A 27,857-nucleotide genomic window follows, 5' to 3' on the forward strand; every position below is an offset into this window, starting at 1 on the left:
GCGGCCCGCCGCGCCGCGCCGGGCGGCGGGAGTGATGGACGGCCGTCGGTCACCGAGAAACGGCTGATCGAAGAGGGGCAGCCAGCTGGGAGGAAATCCTCCGAAGTTCTCCCCGCCAGTGACACCGGGCGGCGGCTGCCGATACCGGTCGCCCTCCACCCCAACCCGGCACCGGCGCGCTGGCGCCCGGCCGGCAGGGGGCGCTGTGTCCCGCCGGCGGGAAGGCGGGCCGGCGGCGGCGGCGGCGGCGGCGGCGCGGGCCGCCCTGGCCCTGGCCGTTCCCCCGCGGCCGCGGCGGGGGCCATGGCGGAGCTGAACGCCCGCCTCGAGGCGCTGGAGCGGCGGCTGGAACGGGCGGAGGCGGCCCTGAGGGACTGGCCCCCCTGGACGCTGCTGCTCCCGGTGGTACGGACCGGGGCCGGGGGCCGGAGGGGAGGCGGGAAGGTGCGGGGCTGAGCCTGGGGAATCGCTTGTGGGGAGCAAGGGGTGAGCCTGGAGGAGGTGAGGGGGAGTCGCTTGTGGAGCCGTTGTGGGGCTGAAGGGTGTCTGGGGGCCGGTAATGGGGGGGCCGCTTAGGGGGCTGGAAGTGGGGCTGGAGGGGTCACTCCTGGGGTCATTGGGGGGCTGGGGGGGGGCTGGGGGTGAGCCTGTGGGGCCGCTCGGGGGGCTGTTGGGAAGTTGAGGGGGCCGAGAGGGAGCTTGGGGGTCGCTTAGGGGGCCGCTGAAGGGCTGGGAGCTGTTTGGGGGGGGCTGAGGTGGCTTTCAGGAGGCTGTGGGTGAATCAAGTGGGCTGCTGGTGGGGTTGCTGGGGGGCTGGGAGCAGGTTGGGGTGGGCTTTGTGGCGGCTGGGAGCGAGCATGTGAGACTCCTTCTGGGGGGCTGTTTGGGCCGGGGGGGCGGTGTCTGAGGGGCTGGGAGCTGTTTGAGGGGGAGCTGCCCCCTCCTACAGCCCAGCCCCTGTGCTCCCAGGAGCCAGTGACTTTCGAGGACATCGCGGTGCACTTCAGCAGGCAGGAGTGGGCAAGCCTGGACGATGGGCAGAAGGAGCTGTACAGGACCGTGATGGAAGGCAACTACGAGATGCTGGTGTCCCTGTGTAGGCTCTGTTTGCACTGGTTTGGCAGTTGCCGTTGCTGCCCGGGGAGCTCTCTCAGGGTTACTTTTCTGCGTCTTTGCGTTTCACTGGGATCTACAGTCCTCAGATGATCCACTCGATTCCCTGTCCCTTCTCTCTGGCAGGTCGGAGGTTGGCAGGTACACGCAGGAGGGGTAGTAAGTGCTCAGTGTCTTCTCCTCTTGGAGAACAGGTACGCTGAGCTCCCCAGGCTGTCATCACAGAAATTCCCTCTTTTCACCACAGAAATTCCTGCTTCCATATCTCTCTAGATCCTCATGTGGTTTCCCGTCAGTGTGGCAGATGTGCTGTCCATTTGCCTGGTGTGGGAAGCGAGGCTGGTCGCACTCCCTCGTTGCAGAGGGAGAGCTAGGCGGGGGAGATGATCTCATGGGGCAGCACTTGGGCTGCCTCTGGCTCGATTTTCAAATGTGTGGCCCTCGCAGGTGGAAATGAGCTTTCCAAAAAGTCCGGTTGGACTCAATCTTAAAGGTCTTTTCCATCCTAAACAATGCTATGACACCCTGCTTAGCACACCTAGAGCCTTGTGGTTGTAATTAATTCTTTCTGGTGCTCAGGTGATGGAGCGGGAGCCTGGACTTCCCAGCCAGGGCCACCCTCTCATGCCATGGGAGTCCCCTGCAAGCACAGCCTGAGGAGCCAGAGCAAAAGTGCTGAGGAAGGAGTTGAGGGGCGAGCGTAATCCCAGATCAGGGCAGGAAACTCCTGCCTTCCCCTCGCAGTGCCTCTTGTCGAAGTGGGGCGAGTCAGCCGTTCATCCTCACCCAGCGTTGCGCGTTCCAGCTGGCTGAGCTCCTGGCTGGTGAGGAGCAGCAGTACTGATACGTGGTGGTTTGGAGCAGAGACAGGTAGCGAGGCAGGCTGCGGAGCTGTGGGGAGGTGTACCCACTCTAATACTCAAATCAAGAGCCTTACAATTCTCTTATGTGCTTCACAGCATTTTCCTATCTGTAAGATGAATTTCTGGGCGAAGGGGTGGTTTCTGTAGCAGGGATTTCCCCCCTGTGGAGCAAGGATGGATTTTCTTGCAGTTGTTGCTGGGGGAGTTGTCAGACATGCCAGAGGATGCTTTTCATATTCTCCTCTAGAAGTGCTGCCTGCTGGTCCCTATCTGCCTGTAACTCCCAATGTGCCACTGGCACTGACCCGGCCCTGGTGGGAGATGAAGTTTTTCTGGGCTGGGACTGACTCTGTGCTGACAGGCTGTGGGCGCACCCTCAAAGACGCTGTGGCATCTTGCCTCTGATGTCTGTCTTGCTCTTGAACAGACTGTGCCCTATCCAAACCTGAACTCTTATCTCGGATCGAAAGAGCAGAAGAGCTGTGCACACTGGCGGAGTCAGACCTGGAAGAAGCAAACATATCTCTGCAGCCAGCCGTAGGTGTGTGACACTGGGTTTCTTCTGTGCCAGGATTCTGGCTCCTGGCCGCTTACTGGGACGATTGTGGTCCCTGCCCTCAGCCACAGGGACTGAGGTGTCTCCTGCGATGGCTATAGACAGCCTGTGCTGGGAGAGGACACAGGGAACGTGCTGGGACACATCGATAGCCTGGTCACCCTCCCCTGACCCAGCAGCTGCTGTGTGCTGCTGCAAAGATCCTGATCCCCTGCAGGCCTGGGAGGGGGCACCCCCACCCCTGTGCTTGCTCCTCTGAGTTCCCAGCTGGCTGCTGGTAAAGCCAAGTGCCCTTCTCCTCCCCAGAGCTAAACTGCCCGAGCTGCGCGAGCAAAAATGGTCTGCTGGAGATGACGACAAAGGAGCCTTGCGAGGGGAACCGTATGGACCCGGAGGAAAGCAGGAGCCTGGCGGTCACAGCAAACTGCAGTGCCTGTGAGTGGCTGGCAAACCCAGCTGATGCGAGGGATCTCAGGCCCCTGCCTGGCTGTATCTCACCCATCATAATCATTGCTCTTCTTGCCTTCACAGCACATGTCCCTCATGAAGCCACCGCTGTCCCAGCAGATCTCGGCCAGCCAACCCCGTCCCCTTCCTGCCCTCTTTCCAGGTGCTGTCATGAAGCGGTGAATCTGAACCGGTCTCCATTGCGTCCTCCCGCAGCAGGTACTGGGACAGAGCCCTTCATCCCTCCTTGGTGGGGCTGGCAGCCTCGAGGAGCCGCTGGCACACTCGGAGGGCAGCAGGAAGTTTGCACAGGGCTCTCTCTGGGCCTGGGGCTTTCAAGACAGGATTTTACATGATTCAGACAGGCCAAGAAAGGGTTCTGGCAGTAAATCCTGTTGCCAGCCTTGAAACTGTAAAGGATGAGGCATGGCACGGTGTGAACCAGCCCACCCAGTTGATTTGCTTCGAAGGACGAGCCCTGATGTTTCTATTAGACCCCCCATCCTACCTAGGTGACATTTGTCATCTCAAACCACCCTTGGGGTGTCTGCAGGGATGAGCTGTAGCTGTGCCCGGTCTTCGTGCAGTCCAGGTGTGAAGACGTTGAGCTGGAAGAGGAGAGCGGGCTGAGATTTGTGCTGGCTGCTGGCTGGGGAGGGTGTGGGAGGCAAGGGGGGGGTGGGAGGAAAGCCCTTTGCTCTTTATGCCTTGTCCTCAAAACCACATAGAAGAGTGATGTTTGGGTTCTGAAAAATTCCCAGCAGATGCCGAGGTGGGGATCCCAGTGGAGGTACCGCAGGAGGAGGTTGCTGCGGAGAAGCTGGCAGTGCCTGAAACACCCCTGGAAGAGGGGGACGTGAAAGATTCAGGGAATGGTGGCCAAGGTCTGGCAGCAGACGTTCCCAAAGAACTGGGTAAGAAGGCGATACCAGATGTCTGCAGAGCAACGGCACAGGCAGATCCCAGCTGCGCGGTCGCCGCCCCGGGAGAGGCCATGGACGGCTCCTGCACGGGCCGGACTGCGGCCTGCCAGCGAAATTCCACCCGGGAGAAATTCTATTCCTGCCCCGTGTGCAGGAAGAACTTTCTGCTGAAGATCAACCTCATCATTCATGAGCGGAGCCACAGCAACTGGGTGCCTTACATCTGCGTGCACTGCAACCGCAACTTCATGTCCAAGAAGAAAATCCGGCGTCACCTACGGGCGCGAGCGGCTAAGGGGTTTTGCCAGTCCTTGGAGGCGGAGGAGCGCTCCGGCCGGGCCCAGTGCCCTGCCTCCCAGTCCCGACCCCTGAGCAGGGACCACAGCACGGTGTGGGGGAAGCCCAGCCCCAAGAGATACCCGCTGTCACCTGGGAAAATGATGTATACGTGCAACGAATGCATGGAAAGGTTCTCCAGCCAGAGCTTTCTGATCCTGCACCAGCGACAACACACTAGCCACCAACTCATTCTCTGTCCCTGCTGCAACAGGAGCTTCGCGTGGGTCTCTGAGTTTGTCCGCTACCACCGGTCCCACACGGGCGAGCGGCCCTACCAGTGCGGCGTGTGCCAGAAGACTTTCAAGCGGCACAACCACCTGATCGTGCACCAGAGGATCCACATGCGGCAGGGGAGGCCGTACCCCTGCGGGGACCAGCTGCCCGTGCCACCGGCACACATTTAGGCGCGGACGCAGAGGCGTGAAGCGGGAAGCATAGTAGAAGAGGGGTTGGGAAGCTGGGAGGTGTCCTCCCCGGGGACAGGAGACTCCCGTCGGACCTTCTCCTTTCCCTCTTTGACCGCGGATGTGAGCGAGTCCGATGAAGGCTGGAACACGGGCAGCGTCGCCCAGTTTTTCCTGCCCTGCTGCGGGGACGGCGGGCGCCCAGCCCTGCCCGTGCAGACCCTCGGTGTGCGGGTCACTCCTTGTTCTCGAAGCCCCGGTGGGACGGGTGGGACACCGGGAGCGGGTGCTGCTGCGGTGGAGGACTCGTCCCTTTACTGGAGAGCGCGCCAATTAGATGCCATAGAAATAAGGATGCTTTCCGTGGCTGAACGTGGCTTCCTCTGGCTCCGGGGGGAGGTGGGTGTGGGGGGGCACCCTGCCGTGCCTGGCCGTCCCCGGCGAGCGCTGCGCGGGGGTGGTGGGGGGGTACCGGGAATGCTGGTGGGGGGATGCGGTGGGGAGCGAAGCCGGAGGAGCACCGGGTCTTGAGGTTGGGGGGGGGAGTTCGCGGGCTGGACGAACGGGCAGGAGCGGCGGTGCCGGTGTGTCCGTGTCCGTGTCCGTGTCCGTGTCCGTGTCCGTGTCCGTGTCCGTCCGGGCACCGGAGGCGGGCGGGGGGGGGGGAGTTGGGGCGGTCGCGGGGCGGTGCTGCGGGCGGGCCGCCAGGGGGCGCTGTGGCGCGGCGGCGGCGGCAGCGCGAGCGGCCATGGCCCGCTGGGGCCCCGCTCAGGTACGGGGCGGGCGGGGGGGGGACGGACACACGGGACACGGGAGGCGGCGGTTCCCCTCGGCCCCCACCGCCACCGCGGGCACCGGGCGGAGGGGAGCGATACCCCCCCCGCACACACCCCGCCCCGCTCCGCTGCCGGCGAGCCTCGGTGTTAGCCCCCGGCGCTGGGGTCGGTGGGCCCGGGCGGGCGGGCCCTGAGGCGCTGTGAGGGGCGGGAGGGGAAACGGTGCGGCGGGCTCACCGGCCCCAGCGAGCGGGGCGGCCCCTCATCGCTCCTCTCCTCCCCCGCGACAGGAGCCCGAGTGGGGGCCCGAGGCCTGGCAGCCGCTCCCGCCGCAGCCCCACGGCCACGGCCCCCTCCCCGGCCACGGGCCCGGCCCCGAGGGGGACAAGGCAGCGGCGGTGCCCGAGATCTCGCTGTGGACGGTGGTGGCGGCGGTGCAGGCGGTGGAGAGGAAGGTGGAGTCGCAGGCCCTGAGGTTGCTGAGCCTGGAGGGGAGAGCGGAGACGGCCGAGAAGAAGGTGACGGGGCTGGAGAAAGCGGTGCTGGATTTCGGCAGTCGGCTGGAGCGCAAGTGGGCCGCCCTGGCCGCCCTGGTGCAGGAGAACACGCGGCGGCTGGAGCACGTCGAGCGCCAGCTCCAGCACCGCAGCCGCTGGGCACCCAGGCCCGGCCCGGGCCCCGGTGGGGACGAGCCCAAGGTAACGGGCCCACACAACGGGGACGTGCCCAAGGTGATGGGGACGAGCCCTGGGTAACGGGGACGAGCCCCAGCTAACAGGGATGTGCCCATGGTGACAAAGAGGGACAAGCCCCAGCTAACAGGGATGTGTCCAAGGTGATGCAGATGAGCCCTGGGTAATGGTGACATGCCCAAGGTAGTGGAGACGCGCCTCAGGCGACAGCGCGACTGGTGAGGTGTGGCATTGGCTCTTGTGGGGAGCTGCGCAGAGCAGCATGGATGTGCCCCCTCCAGTGCTCTACCTTGGGAGCCAGCACACCAAGGCAGCAGTCGGAGACTGCCCACTCCTTCCTGTCCCCAGTGAAGAGGGGGAGCAGAGCACAAGCCCCCTGAGCATTTTCAGCCTTGTTGGGTCCCACTGGTCACCTCACCGGTGGGACGGTAACTTCCCACCCATCCTGCTCCTGCATGAGGGGGTTACTGCTCACCTGGCTGCTTCAGGCTGCTGGTGTGGATCAAGGGAACGAGAGGTGCTTGAGAATCTGTCCTGGTTGTGTGTGGGGGGAAACAATTGAGCCTCGCTGAGCCATCTTGAAATTGTTCCCTGGGTTCAGGCTGCGACATGGCTTCTTTCCATAGAAGCTCTGGACCCACACTGCGTTACCCCACATTCTGCTTTCTGGGGGGAGTGGTGGGGACTGGGGGGGGGTTGGACAAGGTAGGGAAGCGCCAAGGCGGTGCCTCCTGTGGTTTCAGGTGCCAGCGGTGTGCGAGGATGACGCGGCCAGTTTGCCAGAGCAGGAGTGGGGGAGCTTGGACAGCCGGCAGAAGGAGCTCTGCAGGATCATGATGAAGGGGAATTACGAGGCTGTGGTCTCTCTGGGTGAGGATCAGTCTCTACTCATGTCAGACACATTATCATCCCCTGGGCTGAATCCAGCTTACAACTACTTGTAGGCTGCTGTGTTGTTTGGGTGTGTGGAGGAGAACAGGTAGTGAGAGGTGATGCCTTTACATGTTTAAGGTTTGGTGCCCCTTGGTGGGTGACAACAGTGCTTCATGCTTACCCTGTGTATCCAAAGAACACCTCATCTTGCCAACACAGCAGTGCTGTCAGTGGGGGAACTCAGACACTGCCAGGATTTGGCCCTCTGTCAGCCCTGACTTGCCCTGTGAGGCTCTGCCCCCGTGAGCAGGAGCACTGCAGGAGGAGCAGACATCCACTGGCATCCCAGGACTCAGCACAGTGTCTGCGGGAGCAGAGGAGTCCTCCCTGTGCGGTCAGGACAGTGATGTGCCCACACTGTGTCTGCAACCTGCGTTCCTGCACCATTTTTTGCCAGGACACGGGCTGTATGTATACCACCCTGTAGGGATTTGCTGCAGACAGTCCTAAATTTTAGCACTAATTATTTTTGGCTGAAATTTTAAAGGCTGAGTGCCCAGCTGTCACTTCTTCTTGGGGCAACTGAAGTCATTTGCCTGCTTTGGCTGACACCAGCCTGCTTGCTCAGACAGTCCTGGGAAACCTGAGCTACTGCTTTGGGAGCCCAGGACCCCTCTGGGTGCCCCACAGCTCCCGCTGTGCAAGAGCAGCCCTTTATCGAGGGGAGCTGGTGCTGGTCCCCAGCGTCAGCAGTTCGTACTGCCCCTTCTTCCTTCCCAGGGCCTGGAGATGCCAGCTCCAAACCTGCTCTGCTGCCACTGGCCAATGATGGGGAGGATTTGGGTACGAGGACCCATGGACTGCCAGAGAAGGGAGCTGTGTTGGGGCACCTTGGCGCCGGTGAGTCACAGCAGCTGCTTGGCAGCGAAGGCTGAGAATGAGCACTAGCGACGTGCCTGGGCTGGGCAGGGTCTATGCCTGCTGTGCTGCTCTGCTGCTGCCTGCATGCCGCTGCTGCCTGCCCACAAAGCAAGGCGGGTTGGAGCCTGCCCACAGCAGTGCCACTGCTGCTCCTGCTAGAGACAGGGCCAGCCGAGCAGATCACGTCCCTGCAGGGAGCGTTTCCAGTCTTGTAGGTGGTCAGAAGCTGTCGGGGAATTTAAGCCATGTGATTGGGGGCTCCTTAAAACTTTTAAGACCAAATCTTTAAGCCCAGAAGAGCCCCCTTGCCATAAAGAGTGGAAAATAGGGAGAGCTGGGGCAAGGCTTAGTGCGAGGGTGGCTGTGCAGCTGTACACCTGCAAACAGACACTCCCTCCTGCTCCTGGAAGGTTTTGCTTTGATCCTTTTCCCCAGATTCACCCATCTAAACTCTGCCATTCCTGACAAAGTTCCTTCCAGGACAGAGGACTCTGCACCTCAACTTTGCGTTCATGTTTCCTCTGTTTTGGTTTCTTTATGAGTATTGCACTGTCAGTCCATCAAATGTCCCTGAGGTCCAACAAGATATCTGGGTAACCCCCAACAGATGCCAATGCCCCCTCCACCTCCTGTGTCCTTCTCCCTTTTCATTCTCAGTAAAACCTTCCTGCTCTCTTTCTAACGGCACATTTGCTGATTCGTCTCACCAATGTGCTGCAGGGGAAGCTCGGCTCCCGTGCCTGCACTGGGGCTGCGGGCATGGGAGAGCTTCCCTTGCCGGGAATGAATTGCTGTCTCTCAGCAGGTGAGAAGATTGTGATCAAGACAGAAGAGCAGCAGCCCCAGGAGGAAGGATCTGAAATCCTGGCTTTGCCACAGGCACCCTCAGTGAGACTGGAAGAGGAGGTTCCCCTGAGCCAGGAGCAGCCAGTGCCCTGGGAGAGCCACGCTGGCTTGGACGAGCAGAAGGCAGCAGCAGAGGGCTTAGGGGAGTTTTGCAAACACGGGACCGCCCAGTCTGAATTTAAGCCCGTGGTGGTGCCGGTGGAAGCTCATCCTGCCCCGGGCTTGCCCTTCCCAACAGAGCATGTGCTCGGTGTGGGGACTGACCATCCGTTCACCCTGCCCCAGGGAATGCCGCTGGGAGAAGACACTACCGCAGAGGTGGCCTCATCACAGCCCAGCTTGGAGGAGCATCGTCCCTGTGCCGTGGGGGAAGAGTCCCGCGCGCTCCCGCTGGGCTGGAAGAGCGTCCGGCTGAAGCGCAACCTCTTGGCACGGCAGCAGAACCAGGCGAGGAAGAACAATGGGTCCTTCATCTGCACAGCCTGTGGGAAAAGCCTGGCCCACCACGCCGCGCTGCTGCGGCACCAGCGCCTGCACACGGGCGAGCGTCCCTTCCAGTGCCCTGCCTGCGGGAAGAGCTTCAATGAGAAGTCCAACCTCAACAAGCACTACCGCATCCACACTGGGGAGCGTCCCTATCGCTGCTCTGCCTGCGGCAAGGGCTTCATCCAGAAGCACCACCTCCAGAAGCACCAGCGCATCCACGGGGTGCAGCTGCGGGGTGGGTGGACAGGCCGGCCCGCGCGGGCCAGCGCTGCCGGGGAGCGGCTCTACCGCTGCATCGAATGCACGGAGAGCTTCCCCCAGAAAGCGTCGCTGGAAGAGCACCAGCGCCGGCACACCCAGCAGCGGCCCTTCCAGTGCAACGGCTGCAGCAAGAGTTTCCGGCACCGGCAGTCTCTGAATCACCACCAGAAGGTCCACGCCATTGCCAGCTCTCCTGCTGTCAGCTTGCCAAACCATGACCGGGAGCTGGAGACCAGCCCCTGCAAGGCTTTGACCCAGGATAATCGGTAGCGTGAAAGCTGGAGAAGGGAAGGGGCAGTTTCTCCAGGCTGTTCCACAGAAGTGCAGCAGCCTGCAACGAGGGGACACACCAGGCAGCTGGTGTCGCACCACCGCGGGGCTGTCCGCAGGGCTGTGGGGCTCGTGGCACCACCGCGGCGCACTCTGCACTGCCGTGGGGCTCTGCACTGCCTGGGTCTCCAGGAGGAGGAGGACGGAGGCAGGCTGATGTGTGTGCGGGTAGGGAAACGTGCAGCGTCTGAAGAGACTAGCCCAAGAGGCAGCGGAGGAGGTTCGGCAGCCAGAGCCGACCTGGATTGTGCCGCTGTCCTGTGGAAGGGGAATTTGGCTGAGGAGCAGCTGTGTTGGGTACCGCGGCGCGGTCGAACTCAGGGTTATTTAAAGACTACCAGCATGGCGATGGCGTGGGGGCATTCGGTGGCCCGGGTAGGGGCTGTTGTGGCTGGGCAGCAGTCAGGGTCATTGGATGAGCCAGGAAGAGACTCGGATAAAAGACTGCGCTGATGTGGTCTCCTATTGCACTCTGGGGTGTCGGCAAGAGGCAGTCTCAGGCGGCTAGCACCGTGTAGCCTCCACCCGGCAAAGGGAGCTGTGGGTATGCGGCCCTGTGAGATATAATGTACACTTCTCCTGTGGGTGCAGTCAGGTGTTCAGCTCGTGCTCGGCACACCACGGGCAACTGCCCTGTGTCCCCGCCATCACCCGCTGCTTCCCATCACCTGCAATGGCGCGAGGCCCTTTGCTCTGGGCAGGGGCTGGGGGGAAGAGCCCAGCAACTTGCCCCAGCCCTCTGCAGCCCAGCTGGCATCAGGCACCCTGGGGATGAGTTCTTGCAATTAACACAAAGCAGGAGCCTGAGTGTGACGGCCCTGGGCTGCCTGCCAGTCCTGGGGAGGAGGACTGGGCCATGAGGGGAGGAATGCGGAGCTGCCCCATAGGAATGTACAAGCCCACGGGAATGTGGAGCTGCCAATCACAGCCCCACTCCAAGGGATCTGGGCCCCATGGGACTCCCCAGCAGTGCTGAGGGTGTGTTGGCAGGACAGAGCGATGCCTCCCTCCTGCCTGCAGCCCTGCCTGTGGCACTCAGGGCCACTATGTTGCTTGCCTTGCCCTGGTCCCCTTGGCCACTCATCCTCCTGCCTACAGACAACTCGACCTTCCTGGCCACGGTTCCCCGTGTGGCAACCGCCACGGTGGGTTGGCATGAGGCAGCCTCAGGCCCCGGGGTCAGGGTGTCCCCAGGCTCAGCCCACTGCACCCGCCATATTCGTCCCCATGGGGGGAGCACCCAGCATGGCTCTCTGGGGCTCAGCAGCCCGAGTCCCCAGTGGAACCGTGCCAGCCCTGGGCACTCGCAAGCAGCGGCATGCCAGGGCGCAGGCAGCGCTTGCATCCCCTCGCTTTGGCCAGGGGAGTCCCTGGCCTGGGGTGCATGGGTGACAATTCCAGGGGACACGCTGGGGACAGTGGTGGGTGACAACACCCCGGGGACATCCCTACCTGCACCTCCACCCTCACACAGCATGGCCGCTGCCACGGGCTGAGTTCATGGTGGCCTTACCCACCGAGGGCACCCCTAGTGGCTTCGGCGGCTGTGTCAGGTGCAGGCAGAGCACCCGGCAGGGCAGCCTGTGTTGCCCTGGGCAGAGTCCTGTAGCTGCCAGGGCCAGGGAGAATCCTGCCCCTCTGCCCAGCCCTGGGGCACACACCAGGGTGCTGGACCTTGCGCAAGGGACTGGGACATACTGGGGGGTGTCCAGTGAGGCCCAGGATGGCAGCGAAGGGCCACAGCGTCCCCCTGCATGGCCCTGTGCAGCCACAGAGGTGGCTTGGGGGCTCCTCAGAGTGATGGGAAGGAACACAGAGGCTGGGCCCAGGCTCTCACGGAGGCTGCCCCAGGCACAGCCCCGTTCTTAGGGCTCCCCTAGCCACCACTGCCCTCCCAGGTGCAATGGTAGATGACAGTCCTATGCTTCCCCACACATTCACCCTTGGGATGTTCCCCAGGGTCTTGGCCAGCCACTGCACAGAAGGGGGTGACAGAGCTGCCAGCAGTGACCCCCCATGGGGCCCCCTCAGGCTGGAGCTGCTCTTTGCCTCACTCTGCCCAGGCCAATCATTCAGTCACAAGCAGTGCGTGAGGGTGCCAGCTCAGCCCGACCAAGCAGGCAGCAGTACAGACAAATACTTTATTGATTCCATAGCCTGAGAAAGGGATCTGGGATTTCATAGGAAATGCTGGTCCCAGTCACAACAGCTTCAGAAGAAATGCCCTGGCTGGGGCAGTTGGCCCCTCCACACTGGCCTTGGAGGTATTGCCCACCAGCAATACCATCACGCCCGCTAACTCATCCCGTGTCACTAGGATCAACTGGGGGTTACTGGGATCTCTACCAGGGCAGGGATAACCAGCTCGGTCACTAGAGCCCACACCACCGTGCTGTGCCAGAGCACAGCTCACTACCAGACGCACCATCACTGTGTGACCGTAAGGTGTCAACCACCCCTGTATCCTACAGGGCTTAGCAGCAGGCAATGCCATCCCTCTGGGGACACGGGGCCAACCTGTCTGCCACCGTCACCCCCTCATGGCTAAAACTACAGTCCAGGCACACTCTACAATCCCAGGGGACAGGAATTGAGTGAGAAACTGGCCCAGAGAAGCAGTGGGACATCGTGTGTGTCCCCAAGGAGCAGCTCTGACACTGCTGTCCCTCCTGCGGGGCACAGAGGTGGCTGGGCACCGCTTGGCACCAAGGATTACAGCAGGATGCGGCACGGGCCTTTTCTTGGTGCCCAAAGCACGCTGCCCACAGCAGCACCTCTGCAGCCCACCAGACCTTGTAAGTGGCCAGGAATGAAAACTGTGATAAACAGTTTCCCCATGCTCCCTGCCTAGAGAAGGACAGAGACTTTGTGATGTCAAATAATTACATTAAACAACTCAATGAAAAAAAAAAAAACCCAGAAAACTAAACTCAGGAGTCTTAACAGCTTCTCCATTTGGTCTGCACAGTGATGCCACCAGGACCAATTTCTTCTCTTGGTACATGATTCGTGGTTCCCAGCAGTGCACGTGATGCATACAGGGCTCTGGCCGTGGACACGTGCGGTTCGAGTGATTCCTGGGGACACCGGAGCCACACCTGGCCTGACTTTCATTGCTTACTGGGCTCCAGTTGCTCCTCTGCCTCCAGGCAGGTCTCACTCCACAAGACATTTGAGGTAGCTAGCAGAACTAGTCTTCCATAGGATTAGTTATGGTGGGATTTTGCACATGACTAAAGGAGATGACCTGCAGTTTGGAGAGTGGGAACTTCCTTCTGCAGCGGGGCTGAGTGGAGGGGCTGCTCCCGTGCAAGAACCAGTGTCAGCATGTGGCAGCCAAAACGCCTGAGCGCCAAGGATGGGTCCTCGCATGGACTGCTGCTGCAGCACAGGAGTAATCTTACCCGTGAAATATTTCTAAAGTGACTCTCCATCTGTGCAGGCTGGTCCTGAGGGAATTAACTCTCGTGGGTGTTTCTGGCTCTCACGGGCTGGCTTCGTTGAAGGAAGGAGTGCTGCTGGGACCTCAGAAACATCCGCAGCACCCTCGCAAGCAGAAAATATTGTGGTTTGATTTGTTCTATGGATCTTCCAATGCAACGCCCAGATGTTCCCAATCTGATTGAGGGGTTAGCAGATTTCCTCACCAGGGTGGGTTATTAGACAAGCATGGCCAGGACACGATGGGGTCTCGGAGATGCCATGCTTTCTTCATCTGGCGTGTTGGTGAAGAAACTTTGTCAGTGAAGTGAAGAGCTCCTTGGGAAGGCTGCCTGGCTTGCCAGCTTGATTGTGTTCCCTTTGTCCTCTTCACCATGTAATTTTATTTCCAAATGTGAGGGGTCAGCTCCAGCATCAATAGGTGAGCTCAGCTGCTGGAAGGTCAGCTTGGGAAAATTTCATGCAATAGCCAGCAGACACGAGAGTCTGAGGAATGGTAAAGCATTTAGGGTCACTGGAGGATTCTGTAATTTGCTCTCTATGGTGGTATCCAAGCTTTTGTTTCCTTCTGCAATTCAGGAAAGCTCCTAAAATCCAGTGGACAGATGGTTCACAACCCCAGTGCCCCACCATGTGCAACATCAATGCTCACAGGTTCTCTCCAGGGCCACAAGCAGTTCGGATTTCTCCTGTTGTCATTTCTCCGTCACCCCTGAAAGCGCTGCCCTGTTTCCTAGTCTAACCACAGGCTGGACAGCTCTCCCACCCCAGCCGAGGATGTGGCAGTTCTTGTCTGGCGGTCCGAGTTCTGCAGGACCGATCGGGAGCTCATTTGCTGGAACTGCTTTGGCTGCGGTGGCCACAGGGCTAACATTTATCTCGGATGCCTGGGCTGGTGAGTGAGGAACGCTCCCGCCTGTGGGTGTCTCTGGGGCTCCTTGTGGCTGGGGCTGCTTGGGTGCTGGCATGACGGTCACGGGCTGTTGGAGTGCAGCCAGGGCTTTCTGGCGGTCGTGTATTTTCTCGTGGCGCAAGAGGTGAGTTCTACGGGTGAAGCATTTCTTGCAGGTGGTGCAGCAATACGGCCTTTCCTGCGAGTGGGTCTGCAAGTGCCGCCGAAGGGAAAACGTGCAAGAGAAAATCTTTTTGCAAAAACTGCATTTCAGCACAGACTTCCTACGAGACTTAGGGCTCCCTCTGTCTAGCTCCTCCTTGGCCTGGCCCAGCCAGGGACCCCCAGCATATGTCCCATTGCCCAGGCTGTGGGCACCTCCACACAAAGCCCCGCAGAACTTTCTCCTCGGCCGGATCCTCAGCTCTGGGTGGACGTTCCCCCAGACCTTGGCCCCAAAGGCCCTGTCTTTTATGTGGATGCTCTGGTGAAGGTCCAGGTGGCGTTTGTCCGCAAAGCTGATCTCGCACATTGTGCATTCGTAGGGCCCCTCTTGGGCATGGCTCCGCTGGTGGATGATGAGGTTGATTTTCAGACGGAAACGTTTCCCGCACTCGGTGCAGGGGTGCGACCACTCACGCACATAGCCACGCCGACAGTTGCCCATCAGGAGGCTGCTGCTCGCACATCTGCTTGGCTTCTTCTTGTTCTTGGCCTTGGCTGGCTCACTTTTGGGGCACTTCTGGATCTCTGGACTCGGAGAGGGTGCAGAAACCTCTTGCAATGCTTCAGGCTCCTCTTCCTTAATTTTGATGTTTTCAAGAGAAGTCCCTTCACATGCCCTTTCATTTTCTGTTAAAGAGCCTTCCTCTGAAACAGAGCAACATGGGCATTGGTCATCCATGCTCGCAGGACAAACCCAGGTTGTGGTTAAGTCCCAAAGCACTGAGCAGGCTTTTAGCAATGAAGGAGCTACCGACAAATCTGAGAACGCAGTTTGGAAAGGCGCAGGTGCCACCACAGCGTCCTGTCCACACACCCTGAGCAACCCAGCGTGGTTTTGGGGTGCAGAGCTCTTGCTCCCAGGAAGAACCAGGCTGTGGTCTGCTGCAGTGCCATCGGGGCTGGTGGAGCAAAGGGATCCACCTCTAAAACCGCGACACCAATGATGCAGCAGGAAAAAAGATCATTGAAAAGCAACAGCCTGCAGTACTTCAGGCTCTTCACTTCTGTCAAGCTTGGGACTGCCAGCAAACGCCAAATGTTGCAGGCAAACCGGCTCCAGTGCAGAGGGTTGTGTGGCAAACTCTCCACACTCCCCCTGCAGCCAGGCCATTCAGCTTGCATAAGCCACCCAGAACCAGTGCCATTTAACTCTGCCCACCAGTCCCAGAAACGGGCTCTGGATCCCTGGAAGAGGAAAGCTCTGTGCGTTAGCTTGGCAAAGCTTCAGGACCAGAAGAGAGGGTATCTGCAGATGGCTGCCCCCCCTTCCTACACTCCCTGCTTGTGGCACAAAGAGGGCCATGCCATGGGAAGCATTAGGCCACCTGAGTTCAAGGCCAGCTCTACCGTAATGCAGCACAGCTGGAGGAAGCATGCTACTGCGACCGGCTCACCCCCAGTTTCTGATAGAAGGAACACCAGCTGGACTGTTGTTCTTTCCACAGAGATGATAGGGCTGAAACGCCCAGCACCAGACCCCTCCCTTGCTCGGTGATAAGAGAAGCCTGAAACTTCCTTCTCCCCTCTCTGGTTCAAGTGAGCTTGGAGCTGCTTCCCTGCCTGCAGGGTCCCATGTCTCCCCTGCACAGGGTTACTCACCAGTGTTGGACTCAGCCGGGTCCTCTTCCATCTCTGTCTCAGGCTGATCTTCCCTGTGCTGCTGCCCTTTTTGTGCACTCAGGGACATGACATTCATCACGAGGATGGGGAGTTCTGTTTGCAGAGAAGAGCAATTTTTAACACGTGTGGAGAGTTCACATCTTTCTGCTTTGGTGTGATGCTGACTGGAGATGTGTTGCGAGTGTGGCGAAGAGCCAGAGAAAGCAGCGGCTTGAGAAGCCATGACATGTTGCACCAGGGGAGGTTTAGATTGGTTATTAGGAAAAATTTCTTCACTGAAAGGGTTCTCAAGCACTGGAACAGGGTGCCCAGGGAAGTGGGTGAGTGACCATCCCTGGAGGTATTTAAAAGACGAGTAGACGTGGCGCTTAGGGACATGGTTTAGTGGTGGATCTGGCCATGTTAGGTTTATAGTTGGACTTGGATGATCTTAAAGGTCTTTTCCAACCTAAGTGATTCTATGGTTCTATGGAAAGCATGCAAGGTGTTAGAAGGACCTGGAGTGAAGCCACACACAAGGACCAAAAGCAGAGGGATGGCTGGGAGGAAAGTCACCAAGGTGCTGCGTGCTGCCACCTCTGCAGAGCAACCTCATCCCTCCTAAACCCTCCCCACCAACTCTACAGGTAGTATTCCCACAGTGCCTTGTGTTCAGGCCCTTGAACCCCTTCCAGTTTCCCTAGCAGCACCTTGCCAACATACCCCAAGGCTTCTGCTTTTCGCTGGTGATGCTCCTCTTAAGCACGGTGACCTGCCATGCCCTCTCCCACAGGCAGTTAGACCTCTCTCTCCCGAGAGAGATGGGACAGGAATGGCCCAGGGAAGCAAGTCCTCCTGGCACCCATGTAACTTACCTGTGTCAACTTCCGCAGGGACTTTATCTTCTCCCAAAGCCCCTTCCTTCTGGTCCATCTCTTTTGGTGTCTGTGGGGACTCCTGACCGTCTCGGACGCTTGTCTGCCGGGACTCCTGACCGTCTCGGACGCTTGTCTGCCGGGACTCCTGACCGTCTCGGATGCAGAGCTCTTCATTCCTCTCAATCCGGGAGAGGATGTCAGGCTTGGACACAGCATAGTCTGCTCACGGGGCAGAGGAGCAGAGGACAGTGTGTTTTATTAGGAACTGGCTGCACCTTCATTCTGCCAAACTCTCAAAGTGACCCTTCTCTCCCTATCCCCAGAGCTAGCAGGCAGCATGGACAGACACAAATAAATTATCCATGGTCCAACAATAAAGGTGGTGCTGCTTTCTTGGCCCTGTGGGAGGATCCGCCCATAAGCACAGTTGTATCTCAAGTACAGAGAAGATCTAAGTAACAGAACATGGACTAAAATCTCAAAGGAGAGGGACAGCCTCTCTCTATGTGGTATGTTTTTCCTCTCTTCCCAGAAGCACTTGACAAACCAACCCCCAAACACACACCTGGGGCTCGTGTCGTTTCTGAGTAACATTCCCCAAAGGACAGAGGCTGCCCTGCCCTCTGGCCCCCGCCAGTGCCCACCTGGCCTTTCGTGGGGCTTCTTTAACCCCCATTAGACCCTCCTCAGTCCTGCAGGAAAGTGCTCCCGATCACAGCTCTGCCCACACATTTCTTCTTCTGTTGGGGTCTGCCTGTCCCTTTCCAGTGTCTCCTATCTTCTTGCCCAGCCTTCGCACTCTTAATTGATTTTTTCCAACTCTCCCATGCTATGTCCCAAGGGTCTCCTGACCACTTCTGCTCCTCCCAGCACTAGCAGAGTGGCTCCAGCCTCCTCCTCCCACTGCATGTTCCCAGGTTCCTCACTTCCCACCATGTCTCCTCTCTCAGCAAGGCAACCAGGAGTGTCTTTGGAAGCCCCAGGGCTCATGCACACAATGAGGTGAAGAAGGATTGCCAAACTGCACAGAAACAGGACTGGAAAGGATCACAAGAGGTCTATCCCACCACTCTAGACTCCATCCCAGCCCCTCCTGACAGGCCTTGTTTTTCTCCACAGGATTCATCTGACTAAGCGTAAATGTTCCTCATGGAAGAAAGATTCAAGGTACTCCATGGAGGTTTAGTCAATACAGTCAACAGACCCTCAGAGCAGTTCATTTCTAACACAGACACCTCTGGGAGATCTCCTGACAAAGCTGAGACAGGAATTGCTACCTCCTCCTGGCACCCATGTAATTTACCTCTGTCAGCTTCCATGGGAACTTCCTCTTCTCCCAAAGCCTCTTCCACCCGGTCCACCTTTTCTGGTGCTTGCAGGGGCTCCTGACTGTCTCCAATACGCGTCAGCGGGGGCTTCTGACCATCTTTGACACAAAGCTCTTCATCCCTCTCGATCCGGGAGAGGATGTCAGGCTTGGACACAGCATAGTCTGCTCACGGGGCAGAGGAGCAGAGGACAGCGTGTTTTATTAGGAACTGGCTGCACCTTCATTCTGCCGAACTCTCAAATGTTTTCAGGTGACCCTTCTCTCCGTAATCCCAGAGCTAGCAGACAGCACAGACAGACACAAATAAATTATCCATGGTCTAACGATAAAGGTGGTGCTGCTTTCTTGGCCCTTTGGCAGGATCCACCCATGAGCACAGCTGTAGCTCAAGTACAGAGAAGATCTAAGTAACAGAACATGGACTAAAATCTTAAAGGAGAGGGCAAGGCTTTATCTTTAACATTTTCCTCCCATTTCAACTTTAACAGTGACTTAAAGAGCAGTTCTTCTGAGCTATTGTTCTGGTGTAGGGACAGAAACCTTCCTGCTCTGTAGAGATGTCTGCATTAGATGGACCATGAGAGGAACAGGTTTGTTCTGTTTCTGCAGAATATTATTGAGAAAAGCGAAGCCTCAACTTCAGTAGCTGCACAGAGCGACACATTACTAGTCATGCCCAAGAAACAGCTTTTGACGGGGAGTATCTTACAGCCCAAATCATCCAAAAACATGTTGGGTGCCCTTAGAAAGACTGAGCATGATTAGGTTAGCTCTTTACCAAGGCAGACGGAAATGTCCCTGTCACTTTACATAGGGGCTAAATAGAGAGAAAACGAACTTGTTCAAGGTGCAGTTATGAGACCTCACCCAGATAATTCCTGAACTGAGCTGGAAGATCATGATGGTTCCCTAACCCTGGAATCCACTTACACAGCCATTAGAAACAGCATCTCACGTGGATATTTTTTATAATCAATATTGCCTGTGTTGCTGTTGCTACTATTACTTACTACAGGCATCTGTTACATTGTTATCACTTGACAAGGGGGAGGGAGGGAAAATGCATGGGTCTGACTGCCCAAGAGAGGTTCTGCTAGCTACAGGTGTCCAGCCCCACCAAACCAGACCATCAGTCAGGCTGTGGTGGGAAGCAGTCCAGCCTACCCATGAGAGAAGCTCATCTGGAGGTGCAGACTCTGTGTCTTACCCAGGGAAATCAGCATCTCGTAGTTCCCCCTCATCACAGCCCTGTACAGATCCTTCTGCCAGCGGTCCAGTCTCTCCCACTCCTGCTCGTTGAAGTACACTGAAACATCATCGAATGTAAGCGGTACCTGGAATCACAAGTATTAGGCGCTTGGTGACTTCTGATGCGGTTAGATAACTGGAAACCACACACGTTCAACTGAGCGCTTGGCTTTGGTTGCCGGAGCTCAGGGCAGGCACAGACCAAAGCGTGCCTGCCCAGTCAGGGCTTGCGAGCGGCAAGTCCAGGACTCGCAGCTGCTCAGCTGCCCGAGCTCACCGCTAAGATGGCTCTGGCATTTCCTAACCCCCCCCCCCACAGTGCTGGCGCTTCCAGGGGCCAGGCCGGAGGCCCTTACCTTGGGGACCTCTCCCCGGGAGCCGGGGGGCAGCCGCAGGATCCAGAAGTTCCTGTTCTTCAGCAGGTTCTCCACGTTCTCCAGCCGCTGCTGCAGCTGCCCGTACTCCTGCAGGAGGCTGCCCAGGGCAGCCAGGTTGCTGCCCAGCTCCCCGACCAGGTTCTCGCAGGCCAACAGCCTCCGTTCCGCCCTCTCCGTCCGGTTCCTCAGCTCCTGCAGCTGCTGGGCCTCCGCCTGCCCCGCCGATGCCCGCGGCCCCATGGCCTGCACCGCCTTGCGCCTGGGGGTGCCCGACTCCTGCGGGGGGGGGAAGCAGAGATGAAGGGCAGCGTAGGCGGGGGGGGAGACCCCGGCCCAGAGACTCCCCCGGACCCCACATCCCCCCCAGGGGACCCGCCAGACCCTTGGCTGCCCCCCGCGCCCGCTCCGCTCCGTCCCGTCCCTCAGGACCGGCATGTCCGGGTGTCCGTGTCCCCCGCCCCCCGCCCCGGGCTCTGCGGCCGGCGGGGCCCGTACTGGCGCTAGGCCCGGCCGGCGGTACCCTGCGCTCCCGAGGCTCCTGTTCCGGCCCGGCCCGGCCCTCACCTGAGCGGGGCCCCGGCGGGACATGGCCGCCGCCGCCGCCACCGGCCCCGCGCGCCCTGCGGCAGCGCCGCCCGCCCGGCCGCCAGGAGGCGCCGCTTGCAGGGGCGGGGCCTGGCGGAGAGTGGGGCGCCCCCTGGCGGTCGGGAGGAGGAAGACGCGGGGCCGGGCCGTGAGCCCGCGGCGGGGCGGGGCGGGGCGGGGCGGGGCGGGCGACTCCGGTGCCACCCACGCCCGCCCACCCCCCCGGTGCTACCGACCCCCCGGTGCTACCGACGCCCCGGTGCCAACTAGCCCGCACCCCACTGACAGTCCCGGCCCGTCCCCCGGTGCCACCGACCCCCCCGATCCCCACAGACTGTCCCGGTCCCCCGGTGTCACCGACCCTCCCTGTTCCCCGGTACCATTTACCCCGCACCCTATTGATTATCCTGCCCCGCCCTCCCCCGGTGCCACCGACCCCAGACCCTCCGGTGCCACCGACGCCCCCCGGTTCCCATAGACTGTCCCGGTCCCCCGGTGCCACCGACCCCAGCCCCACAGCCCCCGCTGGACCCCCCCGTGCCAACCCCCCGCCCCGGTCCCCCGGTGCCATGGTGGCCCCGCACCCCCCAGCCCCGCGGGACCTGCCCGGGCACCTCGGGACGGGGGCTTTGCTCCGGGATGGGGGCGAACCCCGGTACCGGCACCAGCACCGGCAGTGCCCCGCGGCGGGGGGGAGCGGGGGCACCGGGCCGGGGCTGCTGGGCGCCGCGGTCCCGCTCCGAGCCGTGCCGGGGGTCGGGCGGCAGCTCCAGCCGCGCTCCAGTGGGAGCGGGGAGCGGGGAGCCGGGAGCGGGGCTGCTCCGCCGCTGCCCGCCGTCCTGCAGCGGGCACCGGACCCGCGCTGCCGAGCCATGGCCGCGCCTCGGCAGGTAGGACCGGGAGCGCACCGGGCTGGGGGAGCTCCGGGATGGGGGGGAGCACCGGGATGGGGGAGCACCAGGCTGGACAGAGCAACAGGACGGAGGAGAGTACCAGGGATAGGGGAGCACCGGGATAGGGAGAGCACCGGGATGGGGGAGCTTCGGGATGGGGGAGCTCCGGGATGGAGGGGAGCACCGGGATGGAGGGGAGCACCGGCATGGGGGAGCTCCGGGATGGGGGAGCTTCGGGATGGAGGGGAGCACCGGGATGGAGGGGAGCACCGGGATGGGGGAAGCACCGGGATGGGGGAGCACCGGGATGGAGGGGAGCACGGGGATAGGGGAAGCACCGGGATGGGGGAGCTCCGGGATGGAGGGGAGCACCAGGGAGGGGAGAGCACCAGGGAGGAGAGAGCACCGGGATGGGGAAAGCACCGGGATGGAGGAGAGCACCGGGATGGGGGAAGCACCGGGATGGGGGGAGCATCGGGATGGGGGAGCACCGGGATAGGGAGAGCACCGGGATGGGGGGAGCACCGGGGAGGGGAGCACCGGGATGGGAGAGCACCGGGATGGGGGGAGCATCGGGATGGGGGAGCACCGGGGAGGGGAGCACCGGGACGGGGGAGCACCGGGATGGGGGGAGCATCGGGATGGGGGAGCACCGGGATAGGAAGAGCACCAGGATGGGGGAGCACCAGGCTGGAGAGAGCAACAGGATGGAGGAGAGTACCAGGAGGGGGGAGTACCGGGGAGGGGAGCACCTCCGGAGCAGTTTTGGGAGAGGGTCCAGCCGGCAGCGTGGGGCTGGGGCACTGCCAGTTCTGCCCGTGGCTGCCCGTCCCGGGGGGGGTCACCGTCCCACCGGGGTGGCCCCGGGCACGGCAGGAGCGGGGTCACCCTGAGGAGCTGGGACCAGAGGCTCCCACGGGACACGGGGTGCTGTCGGGCTGGCTGCGACCTCGGGCGAGCAAAGCAGGGGCGGGTGGGGGGCAGCCCCAGACTTGGGGGGATGCTGTGATTTGGGGGCTGGTCCTCACCCCCCCAGCTTGGCATAGGGCGAGCACCAGCCGGGGCATGTGTTGGATTTGGCTGGTGTCAGGTGTGTGTCCCCCACGCACCCCCCCGAGGGGTCCCCTCTCCAGGCTGGGGGGGGATTAAGCACCCCAGCACCCCCACGTGAATAGTCAGTGTGTGTACTGAGCTTGGTTTTGCCATACTGGAGGGGTGAGCTGCTGGGGGTGCCGGTGGCAAAGCCTGGCTTTGCCCGCGGCCGCTCACGCCTCCCGCTCAGAGGACGCGGGGAGGGGGTGTTGCTGTCCCTCGGAAGAGGGGCTGGGAGCGGGATGGGGGCAAACACAAACACCGTGGGATGGGGGTGAACCACCTCCCTCTGGCACCTCTCAACGCAACCTTGTCTTGGCAAATCCCTGCACGGCTGATGTCAGCGGGATGGGTACGGTGGCATGGAGCTGGCAACGACCATCGCATGTGGCATCGGGCCCCCACCCAGCCTGTGCGGGGAGGGAAAGGTTGGACAAAGTGACTCCTGCTGCAAATACCAGGGTGTCAGAGCAGGTTATCTCACGTCCTCCCTGACGGAGCGTGAAGCGTGCAGGGACCTGTCAGCAAGCGTGCCGGGAAGCATGCCGGGATGCCTTTGCCTCCGTGCTGGTGCAGGATGGGCACAGCAGCACGCCCTTTCCCAGCCATGTGCCAGCCCCAGAGCTTGGCATGGCCGCTCGCACACCCCTTCGCCACACTCCTCGGGCCTGACCGGGGGGTCCTGCCACCACCTGGCACGGCTTTGTGAGGGGCTCGGGCACTCCAGGTTCTTCTGGGGACAGTGGCTTCATCCTATACCTGGCACCTGCCGGCTTCTGCTCTCCCTCTCCCCTGGCAGGCTGGCTCTGCTCTCTAGCCCCACGGCACGTCCCCACAGCGTCAGCAAGAGCATCCCCATGCCCCACAGACACATGTGGTTTATTCCCGGCTCTGCTGCCCCGGCAGGAGGTGTCCCTGCAGGCACCGGTGACGTTCGAGGACGTGGAGGTCCAGTTCTCAGTGGAGGAGTGGGAGCTGCTGGAGGAATGGCAGCGGGACCTGCACCGGGAGGTGACGGAGGGGACATCCCAACTGCTGGCCTCCCTTGGTAGGGCCCTGCCCCGGTGCTCATCCCAGCCAGAGTGGGGGTAGCATGGGGGTCCCAATCCTCCGGCTGGGGAGAGCTCAGCGTCTGGTGGCTGGGGGGGCTGCCCTTCCTGGCAGCCCCACCTCCCCTGTCCCCCAGGGCCCCCCAGCAGCCCAGCCCTCGGCGCCCTGGTGCGGCTGGTGAAGGAGATCCCCAAGTTTCTCTTCGGTGGCCCCAAGGCTGGCGCAGAGCCGGGTGCCACCAGCAGCAGGGATGCGGCAGCGGGCTCTGAGCAGATGGGCGCAGGTGGTGAGCACCGGGGCTGTGCCGGGTGGGCGAGAGCCTGGTCCTGCCCTGCTGGGCACCGGTGATGTGGGGGGGGGGGGTCTGCCTTGGTAATGTGTGATAGCAGGGGTGTGAGGGTGCTGGAGGCGAAGGCGCCTTGCAGCCCTGGCAGTGCTATCGTGGACCTGGCTGTGGGGAGCCATGCGCTGAGCCATGGCAGGGTGGGGGCTGCACCCCCCGGCTCTGCCTGGGAAGGGCTGGGCAGGGGGTCCTGGCATCAGCGCCCTGAGAGCACCCAGCCCCGACCAGGGGTTTCTCCTAATGCTGGCACAGGTGTTGCTGCAGAGGGGGGATCTCCCTGGGGCCGGCCTGCCTGCCTGCAGGACAAGCCCCCCGGCAGACCCCGGCCCCCATGGAGCTGGGCCATGCTGGGAGCCGGGGGCTGGCAGAGCCTCACAGTGGAGCTGGGGATGGTGCATGCAGCGGGTGAGCCATGGGGCTGGGGACCCTGGCATGGGGGTGAGGGTGTGCAGGCATCTGGTACCAGGGATCCGGGTGTCCCCCTGGCCCCCTGCTCCCAGCCATGTCCAGGGATGCCTGGCTGCCGGGGGGGGGGCAGGGACTGGAACTGGCTTTTGCAGTTAAAATGGAGGCACCGGTGGAGACCTGCCCACTCCGCAGCCTGGAGAAATGCCTGGAGGAGCTAGTGGTGAGGGGGTCTGGCCATCCTGCCACCCCCAGCCCCCCGGCGAGTGGCTCCCATGCCCCTGGGGAGAGGCAGCAGGGAGAGCCCAGCGGTCACCAATCTCTGCCTGGGAGACACTTGCTCAGAGGTGTGGCACAGCACAGTGTCATGCCCATGACATGGCATGGCACGGCATTGTACTGTGCAGCATGGCAAGGCATGGCATGCCATTGAATGCATGCCATGGCACAGTGTGGTACCATGCACATACCACAGCCCAGCATGGTATGGCATGGCATAGCACAGCATGGTACCTTCTTGCAGCATGGCACGACATGAAATGGCATGGCATGGCATGGCATGGCACGGCAGGGCTGGGCGTTGGTCTCCAGTCTCTGCGGAGGCAGCAGGAGGGAGCTGCCAGACCCTGTGCTCACTGGCGCTGGGGCTTGGGTACCACCCTGTGTCCCTCATGGGTGGGTGCCAGGGATGTGCTCTGCACCCTAGGGTGGTGAGAGGACTTAGGATGCCGGTGCCAAGCCTGCCAAGCCGAGGCGAGTGCCAGACACACAGCGCTTGGCACTCGCTGCAGCTTCTGGGCTGTGCCGGGGGGTCTCGGGCGCAAGGGTGGGATGAGCCAGGTCTTGTCAGCTCTTGCCCTGAGTGTGCCCTGCAGGCCTGGCCACCCCTCCTGGCCCCTCGCTAGCCAAGTCACCGGCAGCCCCTGCCCGCTGCTGCCCACAATCTGGGGATGGTGCTGGGCACCCCGGCTCTCTGAGCAGCATCTCCTTCACCAGCAGTGCCACCAGGGAGCCAGCAGCCCAGGCCGTGGCCTGGGGCTGGAATGGTGGGCTGTGCCACAGCCCCACGCTGCCAGCTGGTGAGGTCTTGGGGGAGTCTCGGAGGTGTCCCAGAGGGTCTTGGAAGGGTCCCTGGGGGGTTCCAAGGGGTCTCAGGCAGCCCTAGGGGACAGAGTGTGGGGGCTGGGGCTGCGCAGTGGGGTGCTCGGGCAGGATTTGGTCCCTGCGGGGGGGGGAGTGTTCCCTCCCTGCACAGCCCAACCAGCTGTCCGTGGGGGGCACGTGCCTCATCACTGGGAATTGAGCCCCCCCCAGCAAGGTACAGGGGTATGCGAGGATGTGGGTGGGGGTGCTGAGCCCCAGGGTCCCAGGTAGGGAGTGCTGCCCCTGGAGACCAGGGGCTTCCCTGGGGGGCCTGGGCTTTGGCGGGGGGTGGGGGGGTGGTATCCCTGTGGGTCCATGGGGGCATCCATGGGGGGTCTGGTATTTGGAGGGGGCATGCCTGTGAGTTCTGGGCTTTGGGGGACATCCCTGCAGGGGCTGGTCCCTGGAGAATCCCTGGAGGAGGGGTCTGATATTTGGGGGGGGACACAACCTTGAGGGGGGTCTGGGTTTTGGGAGAGCATCCTTGCGGGGTCCAGTCCCCTGGGGCATCCCTGTGGGGTCGGGTCCCTAAGGGGCATCCCTGCAGAGCCCGGGTATCCCTTTGGGGTCTGGTCCCTGGGGGGACCCTTGTGGTGCTGGGGGGGGGGGGGGCTGAAGGCCCCCTCTGCCCATGACACCTCAGGGTGACTCTGTGGCGGTCTCACCAGCTGGGACCGTGGGGCAGAGCCCCCTGCAAGGGCTGCTTGACTGCCTGCGGGACATCGCCACCCCCAAGCCCATCCCAGCCTGGCCAGCGGCTGCTGGCAGAAGACAGGGGGCTGCGGTGCCAGGCACTGGGGGCTGCAGAGTCTCTGCAGCAGGTGGGTGGCACAAGGGGTGGGGTGGGGGGCTCGGCGGTGCTTGCAGCCCCTCTCCTGCCAGGGGGTTGGTGTGGGGAGCGAGGGCCCCCGGGGTGGAAGAAGGAGCTGAAACCCTGGGGTGGAGGGAACGGCTGTGCCTGGGTGCGCGGTGCAGAGCAGAGCGATGGTCGGGCCTTGGCATCACCCTGACCCGGTGGGCATGGCAGCCCCTCATCTCCCAGGGCTGAGGACACATGTGAGGTCCTGTGCCAGCACCCGGGGATGGGCAGCACTGCGGGGTGGGGAGGTTTCGGGGGGGGCTGCCCCTGCTGACGGGGTGTCTGTGCCACTTCCCAGGGGTGACAGCACCAGTGGTGCCCCCCCGCAGCCCCGCCAAAACGCGAGCGTTGGGGACACGCGGCACTGCCGTGCCAGGGAACACCCGCCCTGCTGGCAGCACCCGGCCGCCCGCCTGTCCCCCCGCCGCAGGGATGGTGACCAAGAGACCCTTTGCAGAAGGTACCGGGGGGGCTGGGGCCAGGCTGGGGGGCGGCATGGGAGGGGGCTGGTGGCACCGTGGCACCGTCTGAGCTCCCACCCTCTGGCTCGCAGCGGGTGCCATGTCCCCACCGGGGTCTGGCATGTGTCCTGGCAGTTGCAGCGGGGTGAGCCTGCCCAAGAAGCGGTGCCCTGGAATGAGCCCCCCATCCCCGCGGGAGGCCCCCGGTGAGGCCCAAGACCCGTGGGCTGAAGTTGGCCGGGTCCGAGCCGTCCTGGTGGAGGAGCTGGAGCGGCTGTGCCGGGACCTGGGCTCGGTGTGCCGGGAAGTGCGGGGCGTGCGGAGCCGCCTAGAGCGGCTAGAACGGGGCCAGGCGCGGAAGATGGCCGCCCTCGCCCGCAGCCACCAGCGCCTCCGCCATGCCGTCCAGCGCCTGGAGGGATGGTGCTGGGCGCTGGAGACCCGCGCCCGGCCCAACAGCCTGCGGCTGCTGCAGCTGCCTGAGGGGGAGGATGGTGCCGATGCTGTTGGCTTCCTGCAGACCATGCTGCCGGCGGCGATGGGCCTGCTGCCAGCCCCGGCTCCCCTGCAGACCGAGAGCGCCCGCCGGCTGTGCGGCCCTCCCACCCCGGCACGGCCACTGCTCTTCAGCCTGCTCCACTTCACCGACAAGCTGGCACTGCTGCGGGCAGCCCACCGGTACCCTGAGCCCCACAGCTGGGCCGGCACCCGCCTCGCCATCGTCCCCGCCGCCGGTCCCCCCTGTTGCCAAGACCCCCTCGCTGCTGGCCGATGGGCCTGGAGGGCGGCCGAGCCACACTGCAGCACCCGCTGCCCCGCTGCCGGCCACGGCCGGGGCTCCGTGGAGCCATGACTGAGCCCAGCCCAGGGGTGCTGGATCCTTCTCCCTGCTGCGGCCAGTCCCAGCACTGTGTTGGCTCCTGCGCGGTGCTAAGCCCTTGTGGCTTCCCGCACCTCGGCATCCCCATGGTAGCCATCCTGGAGCCTGGGCGGAGAGGCTGCCTGTGGCAGGATCTGGCCCCGGCCGAGGAGGGGGTGGCCAAGACATCTTGCCAGCCACGCCGGAGGGGCCAGCCCTGGTCCTGGCTGCTCCGCAGAGCCCAGCCTTCCCGGGGTGACATCTCTTGCACCCTACACTCACTGCTGTGGGGCTTGCCCCCCAACCCCCTGCCCCCCCAAGACTCCGTGGGTGTCTCTGGTGTCTGT

General features: G+C 62.1%; 3 protein-coding genes across 4 annotated transcripts; 2 read left to right on the forward strand and 1 right to left on the reverse strand.

Annotated features, from left to right (window-relative positions):
* Positions 1 to 24: 24 nt before the first annotated feature.
* On the forward strand, positions 25 to 10,283 carry LOC104321446 (zinc finger protein 850-like). The gene is given in 10 exon segments (XM_069778527.1): positions 25 to 405; positions 970 to 1,096; positions 2,404 to 2,517; positions 2,839 to 2,967; positions 3,064 to 3,198; positions 3,741 to 5,044; positions 5,712 to 6,119; positions 6,857 to 6,983; positions 7,767 to 7,886; positions 8,713 to 10,283. Coding segments are annotated over 10 exon segments (3,624 nt in total). The 5' UTR covers positions 25 to 303; the 3' UTR covers positions 9,771 to 10,283.
* A 1,674-nt stretch (positions 10,284 to 11,957) lies between these two features.
* On the reverse strand, positions 11,958 to 20,495 carry LOC104312687 (zinc finger protein 777). 2 transcript variants are annotated; one of them, XM_069778489.1, is made up of 7 exons: positions 20,385 to 20,495; positions 19,800 to 20,096; positions 19,403 to 19,529; positions 18,169 to 18,357; positions 16,863 to 17,084; positions 15,988 to 16,101; positions 11,958 to 15,033 (listed from the first exon to the last, which is right to left on the reverse strand). In XM_069778489.1, exons 1-7 carry the CDS (start codon positions 20,406 to 20,408, stop codon positions 13,967 to 13,969), a joined length of 2,040 nt encoding a protein of 679 aa, XP_069634590.1. In that variant the 5' UTR covers positions 20,409 to 20,495; the 3' UTR covers positions 11,958 to 13,966. The 2 variants fall into 2 exon arrangements, with proteins under 2 accessions (XP_069634590.1, XP_069634591.1); XM_069778490.1 differs by having other exon boundaries at positions 19,800 to 20,093; positions 20,385 to 20,445.
* A 316-nt stretch (positions 20,496 to 20,811) lies between these two features.
* KRBA1 (KRAB-A domain containing 1) lies at positions 20,812 to 27,857 on the forward strand. The gene is made up of 9 exons (XM_069778488.1): positions 20,812 to 21,295; positions 23,297 to 23,438; positions 23,577 to 23,726; positions 24,036 to 24,188; positions 24,344 to 24,535; positions 25,064 to 25,267; positions 26,000 to 26,152; positions 26,489 to 26,650; positions 26,744 to 27,857. Exons 1-9 carry the CDS (start codon positions 20,975 to 20,977, stop codon positions 27,502 to 27,504), a joined length of 2,238 nt encoding a protein of 745 aa, XP_069634589.1. The 5' UTR covers positions 20,812 to 20,974; the 3' UTR covers positions 27,505 to 27,857.

The sequence above is a fragment of the Haliaeetus albicilla genome, chromosome 2 (assembly GCF_947461875.1).
Source record: "Haliaeetus albicilla chromosome 2, bHalAlb1.1, whole genome shotgun sequence".
NCBI lineage: Eukaryota > Metazoa > Chordata > Aves > Accipitriformes > Accipitridae > Haliaeetus > Haliaeetus albicilla.

What these genes read in the sequence shown, in the direction of transcription:
- LOC104312687 (XM_069778489.1), bottom strand. Translation starts at nt 20,408, where the DNA reads ATGTCCCGCCGGGGCCCCGCTCAG. An exon ending in CCCGGGGAGAGGTCCCCAAG is followed by an intron (nt 19,530 to 19,799) that starts GTAAGGGCCTCC and finishes TTGTGATTCCAG; the next exon opens with GTACCGCTTACATTCGATGA. An exon ending in CCCTGCGGAAGTTGACACAG is followed by an intron (nt 16,102 to 16,862) that starts GTAAGTTACATG and finishes CTCTGCAAACAG; the next exon opens with AACTCCCCATCCTCGTGATG.
- KRBA1 (XM_069778488.1), top strand. Translation starts at nt 20,975, where the DNA reads ATGGTGGCCCCGCACCCCCCAGCCCCGCGGGACCTGCCCGGGCACCTC. An exon ending in CCATGGCCGCGCCTCGGCAG is followed by an intron (nt 21,296 to 23,296) that starts GTAGGACCGGGA and finishes CTGCCCCGGCAG; the next exon opens with GAGGTGTCCCTGCAGGCACC. An exon ending in CAGCCCCACGCTGCCAGCTG is followed by an intron (nt 25,268 to 25,999) that starts GTGAGGTCTTGG and finishes CGGTCTCACCAG; the next exon opens with CTGGGACCGTGGGGCAGAGC.